The 25,763-nt window shown below is 45.6% G+C and overlaps 1 protein-coding gene across 18 annotated transcripts in view; it reads right to left on the bottom strand.

Moving 5' to 3' along the window:
• The window catches only part of MARK2 (microtubule affinity regulating kinase 2), a 662,301-nt gene that overhangs the window by 248,992 nt on the left and 387,546 nt on the right, over positions 1 to 25,763 (bottom strand). For all 18 annotated transcript variants that reach the window (XM_085625997.1, XM_085625990.1, XM_085625993.1 and 15 more), the window contains exons 7-10: positions 8,851 to 8,907; positions 6,370 to 6,606; positions 5,597 to 5,716; positions 5,395 to 5,494 (exon numbers count right to left, since the gene is read on the bottom strand). In XM_085625997.1, coding sequence (XP_085482123.1) covers positions 5,395 to 5,494; positions 5,597 to 5,716; positions 6,370 to 6,606; positions 8,851 to 8,907 — 514 coding nt within the window. The remainder of the gene's footprint in view (positions 1 to 5,394; positions 5,495 to 5,596; positions 5,717 to 6,369; positions 6,607 to 8,850; positions 8,908 to 25,763) is intronic.

Below are 25,763 nucleotides of genomic sequence, written 5' to 3'. Positions count from 1 at the left end.
CCAGTTGCCGCCACTTAATCTCAATGCATGGAAATGTAGATTGCGTAGATTCAGGGGGAGGGCCCGGTCCCTCTTGCTGTGACAGGAGATCCTTTTGAAGCAGAAGCCTGATCAAATGACAGATAATCACACTCAGTCTCAGGTACTACACTCTCCTGGGCCAATGTGGAGCTACTAGGCCCATATGTTCTTGATCATTTAAGAACTTGGGGTAGAAGAGGCAAGGGCAGCAAGGTATACAGGAGTCCTGTGCTCCATTCCAGCCGGTATGTATTTCTTAAGTACTGTTCTGTGGAAACTCCAAAGAGCAAAACTCTCAACAGTGTACGCTCGACTGCGGTGAAACGGGCTAGACAGTGTTCTCCTCACTGATGGAAGATGCCCTGTACCACTTTGGAATGTAGAGGACACTCATGATCACCAGATGCCACGTGCTCAACTCATTCGCTTCGGAATTCAGGGCCCTTACAGGGTGGTTCATGATCAGAAAAATGTCCTGGTGTTAAAATCAATTCCAAACATGCTGTGCCTCCTGGCACGTGACCCAGACCAGTTTATTTCAATACCACATGGAGGAGAAATTACCCTTGACAGCCTGTACCAGCCTCCCCTTGATGGACAGCTGAAAGGCCTTCGCAGTTAGAGAGATGTCCTGAAACCTCAACAGATTGATGTGGATCCACCCTTCTGTTTGGGGACTAAAGTCATCAGAGCTCCATATTCCCCAAATGGCCTCCACAGCCCATGCAATGACGCATCAGTCCCCACCATCACCTCTGGGTGAGGAAGAGACAGCAACTGCATCAAATACAGCCACATCTCAGAACTCACAAAGACCACTTCAGCATCTCACGCCCCCGCACCACCACTTCTAAGATAGCCAGCGCCCCCCACTGCAGCTGAAGCAAAATTTCAGAGACCAGCTGGACAAATGACCTCAACACTTACAGCCCAGCTGTCGTCACCAACCTGGGACAGGGAAATAAGAATTTCAAAGCCTAAATCACCAACTGCGCAGTCCCCCCATCAAGAGCAACAACCACTGCAGATCCTCAAAAATGGCGAGCTGGTACACCCAAGAACTTAGAACAGCGAAGCGTGAGAGCAAACAGCTGGAGAGGAGATGGCACGCCAGCAAGAACTCCTTCGACAAAGCAGCCTTCAAGACCGCCCTCCATCTCTACCACCACTTGCTGAGGACAACTAAGAAGACAGCCCTAGCACCATGCATCGCAACCAGCGTCAACTGGAAGGATCTTTTCAAAATAGTTAATGAATTTTCCAACCTTGCTGCCAGCGAAAACAACATCACGCCCTCACAGGAGCTGTGCAACAACCTCGCCAACCTCTTTCACAAGATTGCAACCATATACAGAAACTTCGAACTCCAGCCTATACCCACGGACTTGCGCGACAGACATGCCCACACTGCAACAGACACGAACCACAGAACGACCACCTGGAACCACCTCTCTACCGAGGACACCACCTCTATCATGAAATCCATCCACTTGGAAGCTCCCACAGACCCATGCCTGCACCACATCTTCAACCTCGGAAACCAAAGGATCGACCAAGAACTCACCATCCTGCTAAACACCTCAGTCACAACAGTAACTTTCCCAATGCCAGAAAATGCGCCTAAGTCAGACCACTACTCTAAAAACCCTCTGCCAACCACAACGAGCTCAAAAACTACTAGCCAAACTCCTTGCTCTCATTTCCAGCCAAGGTACTGGAAGAAACAATCAACAAGCAACTCACAACATACCTGGAGCAGAACCCGCTACACAGTGCCTCCCAATCTGGCTTCCACAGTAATCACAGCACCGAGACTGGCCTGATCGCAACCACCAATGACGTTCAAACCCTCCTTGACTGAGGAAATACAGTAGCTCTGATCCTCCTCGACCTCGTGGCAGCCTCCAACACTGTATCACCCAACATGCTGATCGAAAGACTTCAGCACATCGGCATTTAAGGGGACACACACCGATGGATCACGCACTTCCTCACCGGAAGAACTCATAGGGTCTAACACCCTTCACCTTTGAACCCAAAGATATCATCTGCGGTGTCTCTCAGGGATCATCCCTCAGCCCCACGCTATTCAACATATATATGACTCCACTGGCCAACATCATCACATCTCGCAGCCTCCACATATTATGCGATGCAGATGACATCCAGCTCATCTCCTTCCTCACTGATGACTACACCAGGACCAACTCCCACAGATTAATGATTAGCGTTGCTGGCTGGCTGAAGAACTGCCTGAAGCTGAAGATAGACAAGAGGGTAGTACTGCTCTCCGGCAATAACAGTAACCCATGGAGCGACGCCTGCTGGCCCTCAGGCCTGGGACCTGCACCCGCACCCTGGCAGAAATTTAAGAACAAGGTACAAGCCCACCATGAAATCGCAGATCAACGGTCTCCTCCACTTGCTGCCTCACTCCCCGAATGCTACGTAAGATCAAGGGGCTAACCCTACACACCAGACGCACCGTTACACAGACTGACTGGACTATGGCAACGCTCTCTACATACGAATCGCTGCACACCTCCTATAGAAACTTCAAATCATACAGACTGCCGCAGACAGACTTCTTGACCTCCCCCGACGAACCCCTATCACACACCAACTTAGGAAACTCCACTGGCTCCTCACACAAAAGATTTGGCAATTCAAGCTATTTACCCACGCACACAAAGCTCTACAATACAAAGAACCTGCATCCATTAACCATCGCCTGAACTTCCACAAACCGTCCAGAAAATTACGCTCTGCCTCCCAAATCACTTACACACACTTTTCACATCTACCGAAGCAAAAGTGGAGGACGCCCCTTCTATCGCAGCATAGACCTGGATCAAACTCCCACATAGCCCTGGACCATTAACTAATTTCTGGAATTCTGAAGGGCTCTTAAGACCGGACTGTTTGAATGAGCCTCCCCGAGACCTTCAAGTGCCTGGATACCCTATAGGGTGATTAGCAACGCTATATAAAGCCTGATTGACTGCGGTAGAGGAAAGACCGGGAACTGCATTGTGTCCATAAAAGCTCCAATGAATGGAAGCTTCTTCATGGAGTCAAGTGGTGAATTCCAACATGGTCAGGACGGCCGCAGTCTTAAGAAGGTGGTTTACAATGGACTATGGTAAGCACGCCATAACATCCTCTGGAGCACATCCACGTGTGTCAGCAAAGTCTAGCACTGGTGCCTACTGTACTCGCCGGCAATCAGTGGTATCTAGGCCAATGCAGATAACATTTACCCACATCTAGTCCGTCATGAACTGTCTGAGCCAGGGAGGGCCCCAATGTCTGCCAGGGCTGCTGGCAAGATGTTGCTGGCCATATCCCAAAGAGCATTTGTGGAGCAACCCAAAATGCAGTCAACATTAATCGACCGCAATGCTAGAAAGGCGTAGGAAAACATACGGTTGCAAAAAGCCTCAATCCTCTTGTACTATCTTACCAGGAGTCGTCGTGGGGAATGAACTACGATTCACTTTACTGGTTGAAGCCTGAACCATAAGACACTCCAGACTATGATGTTTAGCAAGAAAATCAGATCAGCAGCCAGTCTGTGATGCCAGGCCACCTGATTATTCAGCAGTTGGCAGGAACATGGTTATGACCAAGTGATCATCAAGTTATCAGTGAAGGCCCCATTAAAAGGGAGCCAAGGCTAAGATGGGCAAGCCCAGGCTGCAAAATTTATGTAAGCACGTTTGAATGGGTCTCAACTTACAGCAGCTGTAAATGAAGGAATTCAGCTGCACGCTGTACCACCACTGCAAAGGAGGCACTTTCTTCCATTTGTGGCCCAAGTGGCAATTCAAATCCTGCCTCAGGGGAGGTGTTAAGCCCACTGGCCACTTGAGAGTTATCATCTGAGGTGGGAGAACAACATTTACATCCCCATCATCATTATCATCAGCCATGTCCCGATCCTGGGTCGTCCCTTGTTCAGAGTTGGAACTAAAAAGATAACTGAGCTTCTGCTGGTTCGTCCACCCTGGTAGGACACTGTTTTGCCATTTTTGATCGCGTAACAGAACAGCAAAGGATATCGAGCCAAAGTCTGTTTGGTATACTATATCGGAACTAGCAATGGATCCTCTTCCAGCACAGGTACCACCATCCATATAAAAGGACCCGACACAGGTCTTACAGCTGAACTGGAAGCTTGTATTGGAGTAGGTACAAGGCCACACAGCACCAAGGAAGGATCCGTCCAAGGTATCACAACTGGGAATCCAAAACCCGCCAGAGGGAGACAGATGCAGACACAAATCTGCTGCATGGCCGCCTTCAAGGCAAAGTGTGGCAAGACTTGAAAATGTGATTTCCAGTAAGCTGGTCTTTGACAAAGGTGCTTTCATACAAGGAGTATTTAAGGTCAAAGACATAAATTAGGGTTGAAACCAGGCAGGATAATACAGGGATAAGGAACATCAGTGTTGCATTAGAATTGAACACATAACCAGCGGAGTGGTCTTTGGAACTGTAATTGTTAAAAGAAGATTCATGCGTTAGAATCTGTTGAAGATCATGAGACTATACTCTACTAGTTACCAACAATGACTTTCCAATGAAGGAAACATTGTGCTTTTATATCAAGCAAGTAAAAACTACATGTTATTGCTGGGTTAAAGGTATGACAGGGCTCAAGTCCTAAGTCAGGAAAATAAATAAAACAAACGTTCATGAAACTTTTTGCAATAAACTGTCAGAGGTTTGAATGCAGAAGAAATAACAATGTAACATGTACATTGTGAGATGAAAAAGAAGAGTATTTTCCACTGACTCAATGTTTTGGGACAGGGCAGTAATGAAGTGTAAGAATAGGAGTCAAATATATATGTCATGCTCAAGCTAAAATAATTACACAAGAATTCGTATGTCTGTTGATGGAGCCAATTCATAAAGATATATTCAGGCAAGCAATGACTAGCCGCTTCATCTTTGGTGCAGAGAGAAATGAGACCGTGTACCTGTCCAATTTTGGATTCTGGGCAACAGTCTGTATGAACAGGACAGGCTACTTAATTAACGTCATTGCTGGGAAGCATAGCTATGCAAAGAAAGAAGGGATATGCTATGGGCTGGATTAAAAGGTTACTAGCAAAGCTTTGGAAAAGGAAACTGCTGTGAACTGATTCCAGCATGTGCTGAAGGATCATTCTCTTTTTGTTCTTTAGCTGCATGGAAGGTATAAAACAAACAAAGATGAGGAAAGAAATGCCAGTGAGGGAACAGAGTGAAACTACAGCGTCATTCCTTCCAAACGCCTCTCCGCTACACATGCAGGTACCAGAACAACACTCCTTTCTAAGACCATACTGAACACTAAAGACCATTGCTGAGCTCTAAAAGTCTCACCTGTTCTCCTGGGGTCCTTGTAATCAGGAACCGGTTCTACATATGGCTTCAGCTCATCATCCTCGTGTCCTACATTCATCCAGCGGTCTCGCATAATTTGCTGCTTGGGGGCGGGGGTAAAGCATAAAGATGTCAGCATATCTCACAATGCCAAACACAAACAAGTGCAGTACAAGTCTGTGACAGTCCTAATGATACTCGCCTCTAAAGTGCCTCTTTTGCTTGGGTTCAAGATCAGGAATTTTTTCAGCAGGTTTTCACAGTCCGTTGACATGTAAAACGGTATTCGATACTTGCCCCTTAGCACCCGCTCTCGCAGCTCCTTCAGAATATGACAAGAGGTTTAAAAATGTAACGATAGTCAGATAAGAACACAAACCAACTCTTAATCCCCACTCATAAATGAGAGAAGAAAAGGTTCTCACTTAAGAGCATATTCGGAAACCTTCATGCTTAGCCTGTCAGGGTCATTTATAGTAACTGGTTCTTAGTAGGCAATGATATCATGAACACTCGCTACCCAGGCCAGAACAAGTGGCTAATCAAATCTTGATTCCAAGTGCTGCACTTTGTTCTCCCTCAGCATAGGTCAAGTGACTTCATAAAATCTACCATGACACATCTATACGTCACTGCAACAAGACCAGACATCTGCTTGCCAAAACAAACAAACTTGGCAAAACCTACCCTGGCCACGTTATTTCAACAATAAGAGACCAGTGAGGAGAGGGTAATGTACTGGATGGGTAGAAGAAAGTGTGTGTGTGCAATGTCCTTCTAAAAATGTGAACTCAGTTTGCTCAGGTGGTCTATACTTCTCCAACCCAGCTTCTTGTTAAATACATTCAGAAGGAAACTAAATCCCCTTCATTAAAACTCCACTCTTGTAACTGTAGCTCTTTCTGCTGCCATCTAAATGCTTACTACCAACGGAGTATAAGAATGTAATGTTCTTAGCATGGTTCTGAGCTTTACCTTGAGGTTTTGCCCATCAAAAGGCAAGGAACCGCTGACCAGTGTATAAAGGATAACCCCCAGGCTCCAGACATCGACTTCTGGCCCATCATACTTCTTGCCCTGGAAAAGCTCTGGTGCAGCATATGGGGGGCTGCCGCAGAATGTGTCCAGTTTGTTTCCAAACGTGAACTCATTGCTGAAGCCAAAGTCAGCAATTTTAATGTTCATATCTGCGTCTAGTAGTAAGTTTTCTGCCTAGGATAGAAAAAAAATGGATATTAATGGCTGAACAAAACCCACACAGCAATTCTATATGTAAACTCTTTCATGCATAGATCAGATAAGGATTACCTTTTCACGTTTCAACTGGGAAGCACATTAAGAGTCAAAAATCAACTCTGTGCACATATTTTTCAGGAGAAAAATCTACTTGCCTGTAAAATTAGTTACCCTTATGGGTGTCTTTTTTAGGTTCACATACTCTAAACATGCCTTGCTGTCAGGGTGAGGTTCTGAGGACACGCTAACTCTATTTAGCCACATATGGTCATAAGAGAATTATTAATTTTGTTGTCCTTACTTTTAAATGTCAATTAAAATAACCCATTAGCCAGTATCTTATTTGTTTTGAAAGGTGGAAAAGTAGGCCAGTGAGAAATGTAAATTATACTGGCATATTTAAAGGGAATTGTGAAGCTTCTCACACCAAATGCCTGAAATTACCCCAATAAGACAATTGCATAATTATGCCATGGTTTACTGTAAAAGAAAAATATATAGTACAGAAGCGTGTGGACAGTACGAGGAAGCAGAAGGTGAGCAGCTGTTGAGTAAATTGTGTTTTTCATTCTTTTTTTAGCACGAAATGTGTCCTCACATTGAAAATTGATGAAAAGACCCTTCTCGCACTAAAATATGGCTCTAAATGACAAGTGCATTTCGCATAATTTCCCATAAATTTCACATAATTATGGGAAATAGGTACACCTCTAATGAAAAGGCATATTACAAACAGTTCATGAGTGCCTACACCAAGTACTAGCTTATCTGAAAGATCCCATTAATACATTTTTTCCCCAGTGAAATGTAGCACCAGTGTACCATCCTTAAGAGCAGGCACAGACATCTTATCTGCAGAGACTCAAGCATGATTCCGGCATCCACAAAAATACAAAACGCCAAGGCTTTGTGAGTATTATAGCCATAAAGTAGAAACTGCTACATCATATGGAATGCTTTAAGAATACTCAACGGCATGCACTAAAAGGGAGACAACCTGTTTTGCCAATCAAAATGAAAAGCCAAAATTAAACAACAGACATGACTCTTCCATGCAGAGGGAGAGAGAAAAGGGGAAAAAAACTTAGAAACGGTCAAAAACAGCAGAGTCAGTGACAGCCCTTTTTGCATTTCATACAATAAAGTGCCAAAGAGAACAAAGTGCTAGGAGACAGAACTTTCTCTGGTACAAAACACATAAAATGCAAAGAGATGCATTATTGCTGATCGTTTTGAATATATCCTTACAGCTTAAGTTCTTTTAGCAATATGGACATGCAAATCTTTCTAGTAGGATCTAAAGAATTAGGAGGGCCAACACGGACACTAAATCACAACACGTGTCGGAAGTCCAATTGATTTTTTTTTAAATAACTAAATTAAGTTCACAAAAGACAATTTCACATCAGTCAAGAAATAATGCATTCAGCTAAATTTTCTAATTGAAGCTACTTTAAAAAAAAAAAAATGTAATGCATGTTACCGTGAAGTCTAAAAGGAGTTTAAATAGGTGAAACAATCTTTCGGATCATTGCGTTTGTAGCACATGCCACTTATTGCCAATTCAGGAATCCTGTTAGTAGGTAGGAAGGGCATGAAACAAACGCAATAAATCAAAGGTAACTAGACTCATCATTGCCTAGGAAGGCAAAGGAAGTTAAATAACTTTTTTCTTCTACACCTACAGTACACAACTCCACAGTGGAGGCTCTTACAAACTGCTAACGTATCTTAGACATATGTGCCAAATAACTAGTGAAGAACGATGATAAAAGGGACATTAAAATACACAATTTTAGGACTAACAAAACACTATATACTCATCAGAATTTTAAAATGTACATATTGTGGTACGGGTACCTGGTGCAGGCTTCTCATAACCAGCCTTACCGAGCCGTGAGAGCTAGGTCCACCAGCCCAGTTTCTGAATAGCTATAGCTTAAGCAAAGTTTCTTTGAGGCCAGTTAATGATTTGTCGCTCTCAATATAAATGCTTTTGATACAAGCACCCAGGAAACTAAAATGGCCAAGGTTAGCATTTGTCTAGATCTTTCCACGTCTAAGATATGCCTGAGAAATCTATACCGTTTACCTCCAAAGCTTTCGAAGTGTTAATGAAAGCAATCAAATCCACTATATCATAGGGAACTGAAAAATAAGTCTACAGACCATATTCTTGATTAGAATGCTCATAACAAACATCTAAAAATCTAGTCTTACCTTTAAATCTCTATGTACAATAAGCTTTTGATGACAGTACTGCACAGCAGACACTATCTGAAATGGAAGGAATAAAAAGGGTTGGGAATCGGTCTTTGACAAGCGGATAACAAGGTATTTCCAAAGACAAGCATGAAATTCTGAAAAATGTACAAGCGCGCTCGCCGGCCAGAGTGCTGGGTTTCAGAGAACGTCTGTAGTTTGCTAACAATATTAGATGATTAAGTTCTACAGATTTTACTCTCCCATGCAACAAATAAAATAAGACACTGATAAAAAAACACACTGCAAACTGTTACATTGGCATTGTGCTCGACTGACATGCATAACCGCAGCATAAACTTTGCAGCAACATGGCAGAGCACTACTCTTGCCTTCAAGGACTAAAACCACTCAATTACATCACACTGTAAACAATCTCCAAAGCATGTAGAGCATGCTAGGTAGTCTCCTTCCGGTTATGTAAAACAACACTATACAATTGTATGTTTTGACATGCTTAACAATATATAGAAAAAGCAGTTTAGTAAGAAACGAAAGTGTGCATGATGCCATGAGATGAAGTTCCATCTGCAGAGGTTTTAACTGTGTTTCAATTGTTAGCATGAGGGACATTGAAGACAGTCACTTAGTATTTAGCAATCTTAAGTGAATAAGCCATGCTAGAACCAAGATGAGGCACTGGCCTTCTTGCTGCAAAAAATAATGCACCTTAATATCCAAGTGAAAGGCCATTTTAGACAACAGAACCATCTATGACAAATGCAACAACGGTTTAGTGAAATTAGGTGAACTAAGAAAAGGCACTGGCAGAAAACTTGTGTGGCTCACAAGAAAATCCACTTTATCTTAATGAAGTAAGTGAGGATGGGTTTGAGGAACAGACGGTTTTATGATAAACAGATCGTGGGCATGGGTTCTCTGGACTCCCAGTTACAGGGCCACTTCCGTCTCCACAAGGGGGAATAGGTAACGGCTGCTCATGGCCTGCACTCAAGTGACGAAACCTGCAACAAGAAGTCGATCTCAATGAGGTTCGTTTTACTCTGGGTAAACTTGGGTAATTGGTTCACAGAGCAACTGTTTGAAGTGAGTACTTGCTGAAACATTTGAATATGTTTACAGCTTTTAGAGGAGTAGGTTAACAAGCTTTGAACACTCCTACCATCTAGTTCTGGGCATGTTCATTCCAAGTTGTTTTTGTTTGAAGGAGAGGGTTTGAGGTGCCATTCATTCTTCCCCAAAATCCACGATGCACCAGGACATAGATGCCACCTTAGATTGTGGTTCTTCCCTCCTGCCCCCCGGGTAATAATATAATGTGTATTTGTAAAGCACATGTACACCCAGAAGGGTATCTTGATGCTTAACAGCAGATGTTGGTATAATAATGCAATGCAGGACACTCCCTGTGTACTGTTGCAAGGTAAGTATGCATCGCAAACATAACTGATGAAAATGTCATGCGTGAGCTCACCCCCAGTGAGGCAGGAAGGAACATGTGAATTTGCTGCACTACAATCTGCAAACATTGTAACAGGTAAGGTAAATGTTACTTACCCTGTAAGCTTCTGCTTGTGGCATGTAGTGCTGTAGTCTTTTGAGTCACAAGGTACTGTTGATCCTCCTCTTGGTGATAATGTACATGATCATCGACTCCATTTTTAGATTGTTTTCCCTCATGGCTGATGAGGATGGAATGTGAAGCGAAGCGATATATAGAGATGCATAAGTGGAAAAAAATAATGAAAGATACTGCAAAAGCCACAGGTATCCGGAGGGTGAGCGCATGTGAATCTACAGCACTACATGCCACTAACAGATGCTTACAGGGTAAAACTTTCCATACGTGACATAGATACACATGCTGTACACAGCCTGTAAAGCAGAGCTCCCAAAAAGCGGAGGCTAGACTGTAGGTGCTGCATAAGAACGAAAGTGTACGGAGAACTGACTGACCAACATCCGCTTGATGGTGGGCTAGAACATCCACGCAGTAATGTTTTGCAAAAGTGTGTGGTGTGGACCAGGTAGCTGCTTTGTATAAATCAGGTAAAGGGATGGTCTCCTGGAAAGCCATATAGGCTCCTTTCTTCTGTGTGGATTGTGCTCTATGAGGAGTGGCTAGATTCCTCTTGGCTTTAGCATAGCATGGCTGGATGCATTTAACTATCCATCTAGCAATGCCCGACTTCGATAGAGCCTTTTCTTTATAGGGTTTGGAGTAAAGCAACTAAAAGATGTTGTCACTTTCTAAATGGCCTGGTTCTATCAATGTAGTACATGAGGGCTTGTTTTACATTCAATGTATGGAGAGCCTGTTCCGTAACTAGTTCAGGTTGTGAGTCAGAAAACAAGGAAGTCAGAGGACTGATAAAGCTGGAAGTGAGACACTAACTTAGGAAGGAATTTGGAGTTGGTGAAGGACAACCCTATCCCTATGTACTTGGAGGAAAGAATCTTCCAGGGCTGTCTGAAGCTCAATGACATGTCTGAGTGATGTGATAGCAACTAGAAATGCCACCTTCCAAGAGAGTAACTGAAGGGGCATGCATGCTGGTGCTCAAATAGAGCACCCATGTGTCTTGCGAGTACAATGTTGAGATTCCATGAGGGTGCTGATGGGACCTGGGGAGGAATGTCCCTTTTGAGACCCTTAATGATAGCTTTACTGACAGCTATCCTGAAGAGAAATGTATTGTTTATTCTGAAGGTAGCCAGCCCGGTGGACCGGGTTAATCGTATGGCGGTAAAGACTAGACTGTACTGTTACTTTCAAACGGTCAATATATTTGAGTGACAGCCGACAAATATTTTCCATTTTGTCGCATAGCAAGCACGGGTGGTAGGTTTGCATGTTTCCTTGAGAAAGCTCATGCATTCAGGTGGAAGAATATGATAACTAAATTTTAGGACACCACGAGTCAGATTGCAAGGTTGAGGGATCTAGGTGCCGGATTTCTCCATGGTTCTGTGTGAGAAAGCCTGGCTTGTTGGGTGAGCCTCATGTGAGGAACTAGTGAGTATGATCAGAGTTGTGAACCAGGGCTGGCAGGCTCATGTGGGTGCCACCAGGATGAGCATGAGGGACGTCTGCTGAAGCCTGCGAACCCGCAAGTGGAAGGAGAGGAGGAAAAGGGTAGACATCTGCCATTGTATGCTGTTGCAAACAAGTTTATCTGTGGGAACCCCCATCTGTGAATGGAGAGGAGAAGGACTTGCGGGTGGAGTTCCCATTCGTGGACCTGTTGCTGCATCTTGCTGAGCAGGTCGGCAAAATTGTTGTCCATGTAAGATACTTTGCTAGCAAATTAATTTTGCTCTGGGTTAGCTGAGCCAGTTGGGGCGAGCAATTTAGTCTAAACACCTTAAAAAATGCTCCTGGTTATTGTGTTCTGGTCAGGCCATAGCACCTAAGATTGTACACAATAAAAAGAATCACACAAAACAAGGGTGGTTAATTCAGAATCAGCATATTAAAGAGCCAAAAGGAGAGCCCTCAATTCGGCCAGCCGGGCCGTGCAGTCCCCAAGGGACTGGGTATGAGCAAATGCGGAGTTAAAAACTAAATTTTTCATTGTACCTACGACAATACCGCAAGCTGCAGAATAAGTCTGCTTAGAACCAATTGCCAGTTGGGCCTAACCATCAGTGTAAATTATACATTTGTACTGATCAAGAGGAAGAAATTCTTGTGTTTGCAAGGAAGGGTCAAAATCAAAACTGACATTAGCCGATGTCAAAGATGAAGCCTATTGAATCCAATGAGGATGCAGAGCTTTAGAATTGGGAACACTAGCTTTCAAGACCAACTAAGGCAGGCATGGGTGAAACAGCAAAAGAAAACATTTACCTTGAGCAAGAGGGCGTTCTTTAAGAATGGCCAACTGTACAGTAGTCAGAATTTTTTCAGTAGAAGAGAATCGCAATTCTGCAGGAGTATACAGAGGAGATTTATAAGAAATTGGGTCTGGGTCACCCTCATTAAAGGTCACATAAGTGAAATGGACCGCACCGGGCAAAGTCCGTATGACCAAAATGGTAGTAATCTAGACTGTAAATAATGCATAGCAAGCACGTTATACTGTAAAGCGCGCAACACAGCGGTGTGTTGCGGAAGCCAGGATGAAGCAGAAAAGGATGGGTTTTTCAAAGCATACAGAGGTTTGATGTACCGTGTATAATCAGGAATGTAAGTCCCGCCGAAATTTAAAAAACCAAGCAGAGACAAACTAAGGGTAGATGGAGGTTGCAATTGAGCACACGTTTCCCAAAAATGGGCTGCTAAACCCTGACCCTCATTTGCCAATTCATAACCAAGAAAAAGACTGGCGAGAAACGCAATAGGACTATTCAAATGTTTATAATCCAAAACTATGCAATAGGAACCATCAGGTTACAACAGAGGGGAAAAGACGATTATTCATCGCAGAGACACAGGGTTCAATTACACCCTGATACTCCAACTGGGTAAAAACCTCTTAAATGGACGACTTAGCGTCCATTTAACTGAATATTGAGGTTGCGCTTGAGAAGTAAAGCGTATGGGTACAACATGTAACGGAGAATCCTTAGCCCAACCAGCCTGGTTGTGGTATAAGGCAGGGACCAAGACAAGAGCCCAATCAGAACCATATGCATGCTTAGTCTCATCAAGGACGTACTGCTAAAAGGATGGAATAATCACATCCTCGCCTTGAGGACAAGCAAGAACAAACGGGAGAGGCCAATCGACCTACGCCACTAAAATGTCATAGAAGATGTCAAGTTGTCCCAAAAAAATAGCATTTATGATGCGTTTAATGTCACATTCAATCTGAATGTGTACATGGTAAAGTCTATCGGGGGGAGCTACATGTATGTCTGTGGTTTCAACAGTTACAAAGGTATCCGTTGCTTTCGCCTCCAGAAACTGGTGGAATGTCTAGTGCACTACTGTAACTTCTGCCGCGCTGTCGAGGAGACATTTTACTTGTACAAAGGTGTACTTGGACTGGGCGTAACATGGCTGACATTGCGTGAATTTTAGATTTCGGTGGTTGGCTTATAAATTGTGATTTAACACAAACCTTTACTTTTCACAGAGAAGCCCCATCACCCTTTTCCCCTAGGATACTTTTACAACCCTCCCCCCCCCCCCCCCCCCCCCCCCAATCCCATGAAACAGATGTACTCCCCATAGCAGGTTCCGGGTCGATTCATTCAGGGCTCTACCCAAGACTGCACGGGTGTATCAACACCCGTTTGCACCCTGTCTGAATACAGCACATTCAGTAGGCGTTCTAGCTAAGGTGCACCAACACACACCCATAATCTCCTCACTCAATGCCAGCAAAAATGTTCTAGTCCTACTTCCAACAGGTTCAACGTTCTTATGGACCTGGATGGACTACAGGAAGCTGGTAAACAAGACCCGAATTTAGTTACAAGAATTATTGGGCACAAAGCTCAAATTGTCCCCTTAGAGTTTAATCAAGGGTGCTCATTAGCCATACTTAGCTGGAATGTAGCAGGTCTTAAGGGAAGATTGGCATTCTCGACTAGTGGGCATTTGTATCTAAGTTTCACATAACTGCACTGCAGGAAACCTCGTCTCTTACCCCTATATTTCTTGATGGATATGTCTGTTAAACTAAGCCTGCTAATCAGAGGTATGGCTATGGGTGGTCTTGTAATATGGTGTAGTACAAACCTATGTGTAGACATAACAGTAGTCAAATCAGAGTTAAAGTACGTGACAGATTGACAAATTTATTTTATTTAATCCATTTTTATAACAATAATTTCATTAACTCTGTACCCATTTTATTGGCTTATATAATTTTTTATTAAAATTACAATCGCAGGAAGGTAACAAACCAAGTTTTGTTACCTGGTATGTGGTGATTTTAATGCCAAGTTAAGGAGGGGGGGGGGTTGCAGGATTTAGGAACGTAGACGAAGGTTCGAGGAACACCTCAAAATGACCGGGAGGCTGGGCTGAACAGAAATTTGGCGATGCACGGCTTAGTAGATTTAATCGAGACCTTTCAAGGGGAGGCAATGCGAACTACAACTTTTCAAGGGACAGGTCGTGCTACAATTATTGAATATATATTCATAAATACTAACTTTATGCCACAAATCCTAATGGAGAAGTAATAGTAACCGAGTGGTGACACTGTGCACATTAGCTGAATTGCCGGTGAGCAGACTTCAACGCAAAGCCAACGTGATCCCAATTACCCAACACTCAACGGATGGCCTTAGGCTTATTTGGCGGCTTAAAAACCCAATTGAAACCCGGACATCTATAGTTAAACTGAACCAGGGTCTGTTCCTCAGCTGTTTAGCGGACGTTGGCAGTGACAAGATGACAACTCACTGAAACTGTTTAACTCAATATGTTAAACATGCCCTCCTAAAGCCCATTTGTCTAGATTAGGGGGGCCGCGTTGGCTTGATGGGCACTGCTCATCGGCCAATCGGAGACTGAGGAAGGCGCTGTCTGCCTCCCCCAGGGTTTGGCCGGAGGTCTGGAAGGCAGGCACGCCGTGAACAAAAAAAACTGCTATTAAATTTAGAAAAGATAAGCTTTAAAAAAAAAAAAAAAAAAAGATTGGGAACTCTTGGAACTAGCGGCAGCAGAGAACGATAGTAAAATATTCTGGCACCTAATGAAGAAAATTAGATCCAGGAACATTTCTGAAAATCCCCCTTTGCAGTGTAACACCATAGCTTCAGATTGGGCATCACACTTGACTGCTATATACCATATTGAGTAAGATCAGGGTTTGATACTTGCTCTACACATAAGACTGCAGTATTCACTGCCCTTTCTTATCTCCCTTCAGGAAGTCGAACTTGCCATACAGCAGAGTATAGGCAGGAAAGCACCCGGCCCAGATGGGTTACCAATCGATCCAATAAAATGTATGCCTGATTTATGGGGGCCTCCGAATACAAATATTTTGAATAGCTACCTTAATTCCAATATCCCTCTCTCCTGGACCTCTTATTATTATTATTGTTCCCTTGTTCAAAAAGGGTGATTGTTCATCCCCTAAATGTCACCGACCAATTTCACTTATAGACAGCACTATCAAAATCATCTGGAGAGCGGTCTATAATCACTTAGTTTCATGGGCCAGTGATAATGAAATGTTTTCACCCTTTCAATTTGGGTTTAGGTCCCATTTGGAAACAGTCAAGCAATGCTTGAATTTGATCTTAATTAACAAATATACCCATGCTCGCTATTCCCCAATTTATATAGCCTTCATGGACTAGTCTACCGCTTTTGATTCAGTAAACAGGACTAAGATGTGGACAATGTTGGTTGATCTAGGAGTGGCTCTTTCTTTAGTGATTCTGTTACACTTCTTACACGAAGATTTAACTGCAAGAGTACGTACGAGTGCACATGAACGGTCTCCTGAATTTTCTCTGAAACGGGGCGTAGGACAAGGCTGCATATTGGCGCCCCTGCTTTTTATTTTGTATATAGTTTATCCACTTACCTGATTTCTACCCTGGTAGATACCCCAAGGATCACAAGCACACAGGTGCCCGTGCTACTCTACACTGATGATGCGTCCTTTTAGCACCAACTTCCAACGCTCTAAGGTCACTGGTGGACCATTTTGCCCTTTTTATGAGTAAGCTTGATCTAGTGACTAACTAGTCACAAATCATGGTATGCAGGCCAGGTAAAGCCAAGTTAACTGGATTAAATTTCGACAGCCAGACTATTACCAGTGTTGGAGACTTTTTGTTACTTAGATGTTATTGTTAGCGGTCTAGGAACTTGGCATTCTCCACTTAATAGTTCCTGTCTTAAACTTAGTAGGTCAGCAGGTGCAGTGCTCAATCGGACAAGATCTGGTAGCAGAGGGACTATTTCACCTACGTTGAAGGAGTACAACTCCAAGTGTGTTTCCACAGCCATACATGTAGCCGGGATTTGGGGCCTACATAAGAGTTCGTCCCTGCAGGTGGAGAAAAATCACATTCACCGTAGAATTCTGAAATTCCCACCGTCTACTCAAAGTTATATTATATATTCAGAGCTCAATCAGGGCCATATCGCAGATATGGTCCAGGTAGCCTCGCTATTGTTGTGCGTCAGCATATGGACTAACCAGGCGGCATCTTTGTGCAGGGAAATTATTTTGGATGTCTCAGCCAGGAGAAGAGTGCCATTATTCCGTGCCTGAATTACTACCGCAAATCACTAGGCACCCTGGGACTGTCCACTTTGTTTAACGACCCCAGTTAAAACAACAGTTCGGCCAAACTAAAGGTCAAAAACGCTTTTTTTTTTTTTTGCACTGAGAAGACACCAGAACGAAAGTTGAGGTATAGAACGTACCGTGCTGATTTATTTTAGATTCTTCGCCTCAGTGGAACCCGTCTTATTTAACCCTAGACCTCTCCCAATGAGAGAGATCACTTATTTTGTTTTAGAGCAGGAACAATACACTGGCTTTTGTGCTTTAAAATCAATTTAACACACGTAGTATTGCCATGTCCATGCGACAACAAATCGGAGCAGGTACTTTACTTTTTACTGCCGCTTGTACAAATTTCCCGTAAGAACTTTTTGAAGCCCCTACTAATAAAGTCAGGGCACCACAGGACTAGAGAAGCTTTGTTTTACTTGCAATTACCGAGCTACCTTGATGCATGTTTTAGCAGGTCTTTTTTTAAATCCGCTACTAGAAATAGAAAATCTATGGATGTGAGCTTTTATCAGGGGTAAAACATTGAACTGATATGTTAACTGTCGTATTAGGTGTATTTTTATAGTTGAAGAATTTTATAATTTTATAGTGTTATTTAAATGAAACGCGTTACTTACCTGTAACAGCAGTTATCCAGTATTGGTGTCTTTCATAGATTCACATGCCTGAATCTTTCCCCGTCGTCGAGACGGGAGCCTCCGGTACATAAAAAAGTAATGTCCTATAGACATACATAGAGAAAAATAGGCCTAAGGGCCTCCCCTTAGCCGCCTATCCTAGTCCTTATGTAAAAAGGACCAAACTCTTAGAGTCAGCCAATCAGCTATCACCTCCCTCTAGAACATTCCTGGCAGGAGCCTCAGTCCCTCAGATTTTCGTACGCACCAAGCTAGGTAGGCGTAATACAGTTAGAGAGAGAAGTGAGTCCTTCCAGGGGAGGCGGGAGGGTTGCATGTGAATCTATGAAAGACACCAATACTGGATAACTGCTGTTACAGGTAAGTAACGCGTTTCTTATCCAGTATTAGGGGTGTCTTTCATAGATTCACATGCCTGAATCAGAGTAGTTAGCAATACATTATGCACATTTCTGATGTAACATGCCATATAGTTATTTTAGATAATACACATATTACCATAACAGTTTGAAACATTGACATACAACAAACAGTAAAACAGTAAAGAATGTGCATACCAGGAAGGCGGGTTGTTGGAAGGCTCACCTCACTGGAACAGATGGCGGAGCACCGCCTGGCCCACTGCCGCATCCTTTGTAAGTTCGGCATCCAGGCAGTAGTGCCTGGAGAAGGTATGCGGTGACTTCCACGTCGCCGCTCTACAGATGTCCAAAATCGGCACTCCAGCGAACAGTGCTGCTGATGTGGACATCGCTCTGGTGGAGTGTGCTTCCACCCTGTCTCGCAACGGCCGTCCGGCCCCTTCATGGCAGAACGTTATTGCAGAAGAGATCCACCTTGAAATGCTCTGTTTTGTTAGTGGCATACCCAGCCTTGGTCTGCTGTAGGCCACAAATAACTGCGAAGACTTTCTGAAGGTTTTTGTCTTGTCTATATAAAACTTAAGACACCGTTTGAGATCCAGAGAATGGAGCGTCCTTTCTGCTGCCGTGGTAGGGTTTGCAAAGAAGGAGCGTAGGACCACCGGCTCGTTGAGGTGAAAGTCTGAAGGCACTTTCGGTATGAACTTGGGATTTGTCCTCAGCACCACCCTGTCCTGTTTGAACTGCATGAAGGGCTCCTGAATGGAGAGAGCTTGCAACTCGCTGACTCTCCTGGCAGATGTTAGAGCGAGTAATAGAGCCGTTTTCCATGAGATGTACTTGATGGAAGCTCGGTGGATGGGCTCAAAGTGGTGCTTCATGAGTTGGTTAAGGACCAAGTTGAGGTGCCATGACGGTGGGACCCTTCGAGGTCTTGGAAAGGACCTATAAAGACCCTTAAGGAACTGTTTAACAAATCTACTGGACCAGAGAGACGGGCCTTTGAAAGTCCTGGTAAAACGTGAAATTGCCGCCAGATGCACCTTTATGGATGCATGCGCTAATCCGGACTGTGCCAAGAGCAAGAGATATGGAAATATCTGTTCGGGCGTGATATGAAGTGGTCTCAGGCCCTTCTCCGAGCACCAAACGCAGAAGCGTTTCCATTTGAGAGAGTAGGTTTTGTTGGTACTGTCCGCCCTCGCTGTTGCTAGCACGTCCCTGCATTCCTGCGGGATGTTCAAATGGCAGAACTCTCTGTGCTCAGGAGCCAGGCCGATAACCTGAGCGATTGGAGGTTCGGGTATTGCACCTACCCGTTGGACATTGTCAGTAGGTTCGGGTGCTGTGTTAGACGAATCGGTGTCCTGATGGAGAGGCGATGAAGGTCCGAGAACCAGTGCTGCCTCGGCCAGTACGGGGCGATCAGAATTAGAGTACAGGGCTCCGCCTTCATCTTCCTGAGGACCCTGGGAATCATCGGGAACGGTGGAAAAGCGTACGCAAATACGCTGCACCAGCCTATGGAAAAGGCATTTCCGAGCGACTCCAGTTGGGGATGCCAACTTGCGTAGCTTGGGCATTTGGCGTTCTCCCTGGTGGCGAACAGGTCGATTCCTGGAACCCCCCACTCCGAGAATACGTGTGTTAGTGCACTCTCGTTGAGCTCCCATTCGTGGGAGAGGGATTTCTGCCTGCTTAGGGTGTCCGCAATGGTGTTGTCCTTTCCCGGGACGTAGTCCGCCCTGAGGGTGATCCCATGGAGAACAAGCCAGTTCCAGATCTTCTGCGATTCGCGCGATAGAGTGAGCGAACGCGTTCCTCCCTGCTTGTTCAGATAATGCATCGTCGTGGTGTTGTCCGTTCTGACGAGCACCTGGGAGTTCTGGATGCGTGGTAAAAAGGCCTGCAGCGCTAGATACACAGCCCTCAACTCCAGCAGATTGATATGGAGGCGTTGTTCCCGATCCGACCATTTGCCACTTACTCTGAGGTCCTGAAGGACAGCTCCCCAGCCCGCTAGAGATGCATCTGTGGTGATCACCAGTGGCGCTGCTGGGAGCAGGAACGGTAGTCCTCTCGAGAGGTTTGTGGAGTCCTTCCACCACTCGAGACTCTTGGATATTTGCGGTGTTATGCTTATAATGTCTTCGAACGAACCTGTACTCTGAGTCCACTGGTTCGAGAGAGCCTCCTGCAGTGGACGCATCCGCAGCCTGCAGTGAGGGATCAGTAGTATACATGAAGACATCATTCCCAGGAGTGACTTGAAGGTGCGAACCCTCAGGGATTTCCTTGATGCCACCGTCTTGGCCAGCGATATGATCCTGTGTTTTCTTTCGTCTGAAGGAAATGCTCTCGCACATTCCGTATTTAAGGTAGCCCCGAGAAAGGTGATGCTTCTCGTTGGGGACATATGTGATTTCTGAAGATTGAGTGTCAGTCCTAGATGTTGGAAAAGATTGGTACAAGCGTTGGAGGATTTGGTTGCGCCTACGGCCATGGGCGCCTTGACCAGCCAGTCGTCTAGGTAGGGGAAAACTTGGTGACCCATTTGACGTAGGAAAGCTGCCACAGGAGAAAGGCACTTGGTGAAAATCCGCGGAGCGGATTTGAGGCCAAACGGGAGGACCTTGAACTGGTAGTGCTGTCCTGCCACTTCGAAACGTAGAAACTTTCTGTGCCCCCTGAGAATCGGGATGTGATAGTAAGCATCCTGAAGATCCAAGGATGTCATGAAATCTCCTTCCTCCAGAATGCCTAGGATTTCTTGGAGCGTCACCATCCTGAACGACTGACTCTTCAGGAAAGAGATGAGTGCTCTGAGGTCCAAGATAGGCCTCCACTTCTTTTCTTTCTTTCGTATCAGAAAGAAACGGGAGTAGAATCCTTTCTCCTTCTGAGCTGATGGAACTCGCTCGATTGCTCCCTTGCGTAACATCTCCGATATTTCCCGGAGCAGCAGCCGCAGATGTCTGTGTGGAAACCTGCGGGGAGGGGTTGCAGGCGGGATGGCGGTAAATTCTAGGGAATGGCCGAATCTGAGGAGTTGGAGCACCCAACGATCTGAGGTGATGATGCGCCAATTTTTTAGGAAATGGGTCAATTTTCCTCCAATTTGTGAAGAAGAAGATGGTAGCTGGACTGGCTGGAGTAAGCGGTCACTGGCGTCCGCCGGTGCCCCTCTTCTGGTTCTCACCCTTGAAATTAGATCTTCCGTAAGATGACTGTCGACCCTGTTGATGCTTTTGCTGGTACTGGGTCTTATTCTGGAAAGAATATGAGGACTTATTCTGGAAGGATCCTCTGTAGGAGGACTGACCTCTAGATTTGTTGCCCCGAAAGGACTGGTTCCTTGCCTGCAGGGTTCCAAGCGCTCTAGCCGTGTCCTTTTTAATGGCTTGTAGCGCCTCGTCTATTTTATCTCCAAATAGATGCTGTCCGTCGAAGGGCATATCTAGCACCTTCGTCTGTACTTCCTGCCTGAACGATGTCGCCTTGAGCCATCCTTGACGGCGCAGGACTGCAGCCCCAGCCAGTTGACGAAAGCCTGTCATGGCTACATCTATGGCGCAGTCGATAATCTCGGCCGCAGAAGTCTGGCCTTCGGACAGTAGTGCCTTCACCTCATCATGAACCGCACTCGGAAGTTCTTCTAAATATGGGGCAATATCCTCCCCAAGTTGGCGGTTATAACGCCCTAAAAGGGCTATGGAATTGGCCACCTTGATGGTCATTGCCGAAGTGGTCGAAAACCTTTTGCCTATTGTGTCTAATTTTCTGCCCTCCTTGTCCGGTGGTGCTGACAGAGGCGAGGAGGGATTTCGAGAATTTTTCTGGGCTGCTTGAGTCACTACAGAATCCGGCTTCGGGTGGCCAGTCAGGCAAGCTGGTGCCGTGGACGGTGCCTTATACTTCTTATCCAGGCGCGGAACAACCGCAGGAACTGAGGCTGGCGTCAGCATCAACTTCTTTCCCTGGTCCCAGAGGAAGTCGATGATAGGGATTGATTTGGCCGTCTTCTTCGTCTGCTCTTTAAAGTCATGGAGGAAGCATTCCGTCTCCGCCGACTCCATGACCATATGGAAGCGTGTTGCAGCCCGTTCAACGAGCTTATGAAAAACCACCAATATCCACAGGTGGTGAATCCGCCTGGCGCGGTTGTGGGGAAGGTGGTGAAGATGCTACATACTCCTCCTCCTCATCCTGGTCTGTTTGGTCTCCCTGGACCTCTCCCTCTTCCATCTCCTCAGCCTCCTCATCCGATGACTATCACCTGAGGTGGCGGCTCGTGGCAGACCTGCGTAACCGGCCGTGATTGCCTTGGGGCTGTCGATGGGGGGTTTGTAGTTGGCATTGGGACCCCTGTATCCATCCTTGGTGGTTCTGGGAAACGTTGTTTGTAATCCCTGATAAGGAACTTGAGGTCCTTAACTATTGCCAGAGGGAGGCAGACCATTGGAGTGACCTCCGTGCGGACCTGTTCCTGGACGGGGCGCTCCTGCGCGCTTGAATCTTCCTGCTCCTCGTCCGTGCTTTGGCATTTGACAAACAGCTCGGAAGGGGAAGTAGCTTGCTGAAAGAGCTCCTCCTCGGACTCTTCGCTCTGCAGAATCTCCAGAGGTAAATTTGTTTGGACTTTGCTTGGAGATGTTGTTTCCGGGGTAATCTGTGGTCTGGAAAGTTTGCCAGCAGATCCTTGCACAGAAACCTCCGTGGTTTTCCGTCCCATGGACGACGACGACATTCCCGTCGATGGCTCCGTTGTCGACGGTATGGCTGTCACCAACGGGGTCCCCATCGACGATAATTTCCTCGTCGACGAAGTCTTCGTCGACGATGCGGTCGTAGACGATTCAGTCGTCGATGCCTTCGTCGTCGACGCTTCCGTCGTCGACGCTTCCGTCGTCGACGCTTCCGTCGTCGACGCTTCCGTCGTCGACGCTTTCGACGACGACGCTTTCGACGACGATGCCTTGGTCGTCGACGATGCCTTGGTCGTCGACATCTTCGTCGACATCTTCGTCGACGATGCCTTCGTCGTCGACGCGCTCGTCATTGATATCCTCGTCGTCGACTCTTCCGTCGACGGAGGGCTCCTCATCGACGAGGTCCTCGACGGGACTATCTTCGTCGTCGACGATGATTTAGCCGACGGTTTTAAGAGTATAATAGACGAGATAGGGGTACCTGCAGACGATGATGAAGGGGTCGTCGTCGTCGACGACGAGCGGACCGACGCCGCTGTGGATGTGGACACGGTCGTCGTTGCTGTGGAGACATGTCCTGATGGCCTTTTTTGCGCAGAAGATGGTGTCGCAATTTTTGTGGCCGACAGAGTAGGCTTCTTGAAAGTGAGAGAGACCTTGCCAGACGCTGAAGATTTCGAAGATCTTGCCTCTGAAGACGTCTTGTGTGTCTTCTTAGGAGGAGCGTCTGAGGGGCCAGGAGATGTCACTCTCGGCCTCTTCAGGGAGACTTCAGAGGTTCCGGAAAAGCTCGCCTCTGAGGACACCACAATGTCTTTGTCCTCGAGCCTGTCCAGCCAGATAAGCAGGCGGCCCTCCCTGTCTCTCAAGGTCTTATGTGGAAAAGACCTACATATTTTACAGTCCTTAGGGACGTGGTCCGGATAAAGGCAATACAAGCATAGTTCATGCTTGTCGTCCACATGCAGCCTCTTCTTCCCACATGAAGAACAAGCCCTGAAAAGGGCTTTCTTCTGGGATTCAGACATGCCAGGAGTTGTAGATGAAATAAACACTCACTGCAGCAATAAGAGGCCTGAAATAGTTGAAATCCTGAAGAAAAAAGTCACCAAAAAACGTGAATAATCTGGCTTGAAAGAGATCCTGAGGAGAACTCAGGCTGGAGACTCCCTAGCACAACGTGCGGTAGAAAATCTGAGGGACTGAGGCTCCTGCCAGGAAGGTTCTAGAGGGAGGTGATAGCTGATTGGCTGACTCTAAGAGTTTGGTCCTTTTTACATAAGGACTAGGATAGGCGGCTAAGGGGAGGCCCTTAGGCCTATTTTTCTCTATGTATGTCTATAGGACATTACTTTTTTATGTACCGGAGGCTCCCGTCTCGACGACGGGGAAAGATTCAGGCATGTGAATCTATGAAAGACACCCCTAATACTGGATAATGTTATGCATTTATTCTGTGTTTTCTTTTGTGACTGCATTTAGGTAGAATAAAAATTATATTTGATTTGAGCTGAGCATGCCGCCACAGAACTTTCAAATGAGTGAGTCTGTGGGCCTCACTCTAGAGACAAAGGTTAAAAGAACCTGTTCACTCCTACTGATCACTACAAGGTATGCTGCCACCACTGTGCTTGTGCTGCTTAACTCCTGGTGAACACCTTCCACTACTACTATGAGGGTAGCGCTTTGGGCACCCCTGCTAGTTCTACAAGACTGCAATCCGTGAGACAAGTCATGGCTCACACGCATGATCTGAGTTTACCTATGACTACAAAAATTAGCATTAGGGACTCAGACATCCGTACAGTTGGGCACTCAGAGGAGCGGTGCACGGATCTGGGGAGGGGCAAGACCCTAATTTTGCCCAGGTTCCCATAAGAAAAAGGTAGTAGAGGTTTTTGGCTCCTCAGTTCTGGGTTAAGGAACTCAGTTAGGACATTTGTTTTGACCTCAGTAGTGGATGAATACGAAATAGCCTATCATGCTCCTAATTACTGTTGAGAAGGAGGTAGACTCTTCTGTTGCCATTGCCAGATGATGGAAGGAAAGGTTTAATGTCTGGAGAGGTATCCAGGCTATTACAATCCTACAAGTCTTGGGAAAAGATTGTCACCATGGTAAAGGTCATTTTCATCATATGGTTGGTGCATTTTAAAGCATTGAGGCTCAGACTGGTAGTGTAGTCATGGCACTGACAGCAGTGTCGGCTGTTGCGTTGACACCAGAGTTGGAATTGTGCTCAAGGTAGGGGCTCGCCTGGGTTCAAGAGACACAGTCAGTGTGGGGGATGGATCTACTGGCTGTAACCAGATCGAAGGGAACCTCAAAGCATTAGGGCCAGAAAGTGCTTCAGAGGGATTAGATGGGTACCAAAGATTTGATCCATGGCCAATCTCAGCTCATGGAGTGGCTGTTGCATCACCAATGGCCTAGGACATTTGGGGGGCATCGGAAGAAAGGTCAGAATCTGTTCCAAAGGTGAGGAACGACTCCACCGCCTCGAGGTACACAAGGCGGCGTGCAGCTCTGAACGGTGGGAGCGGTGGGACAAAGAAGAGCAGTGTTTGGACATCTTATTTTTTTCAACTTACCCAAGCTTTGTCACTTCGATGACAATTGATCACAAGACCAGTCTCAGGAGCGAGAGCGCATCCATGCCCTAAATCGGTACCCAGTCTCTTTCAACTTCCTTTAGAAATCTGCAACAAGTTTGGCTTCTCAGTCACAGATGGCCTTTCAGTTCATCCTTGCACAACATCAGAACGATATCAAATTGTGCTTGCAGCCAAAACAGCAGAGACATCAGGGGTGCCTGTCACCGACAACTGGCAATCGATCCTTGCATTATTTAAAACCAGTGGTTTTAGGAGGAGACATTTTTGTACACTGAATTCTTTTTAAAAGAAAAGTCTGACAGAATGGGTGGCGCTCTGGATCGAAATCAGAAGGCGCAGAAAAAGGAAATGGCATCAGCATGCAGAA

Source organism: Triturus cristatus, chromosome 9 (assembly GCF_964204655.1).
Source record: "Triturus cristatus chromosome 9, aTriCri1.1, whole genome shotgun sequence".
Classification (NCBI taxonomy): domain Eukaryota; kingdom Metazoa; phylum Chordata; class Amphibia; order Caudata; family Salamandridae; genus Triturus; species Triturus cristatus.
The sequence above is the reverse complement of the archived record's forward strand: the minus strand, read 5'-3'. Positions and strand labels throughout refer to the sequence as shown.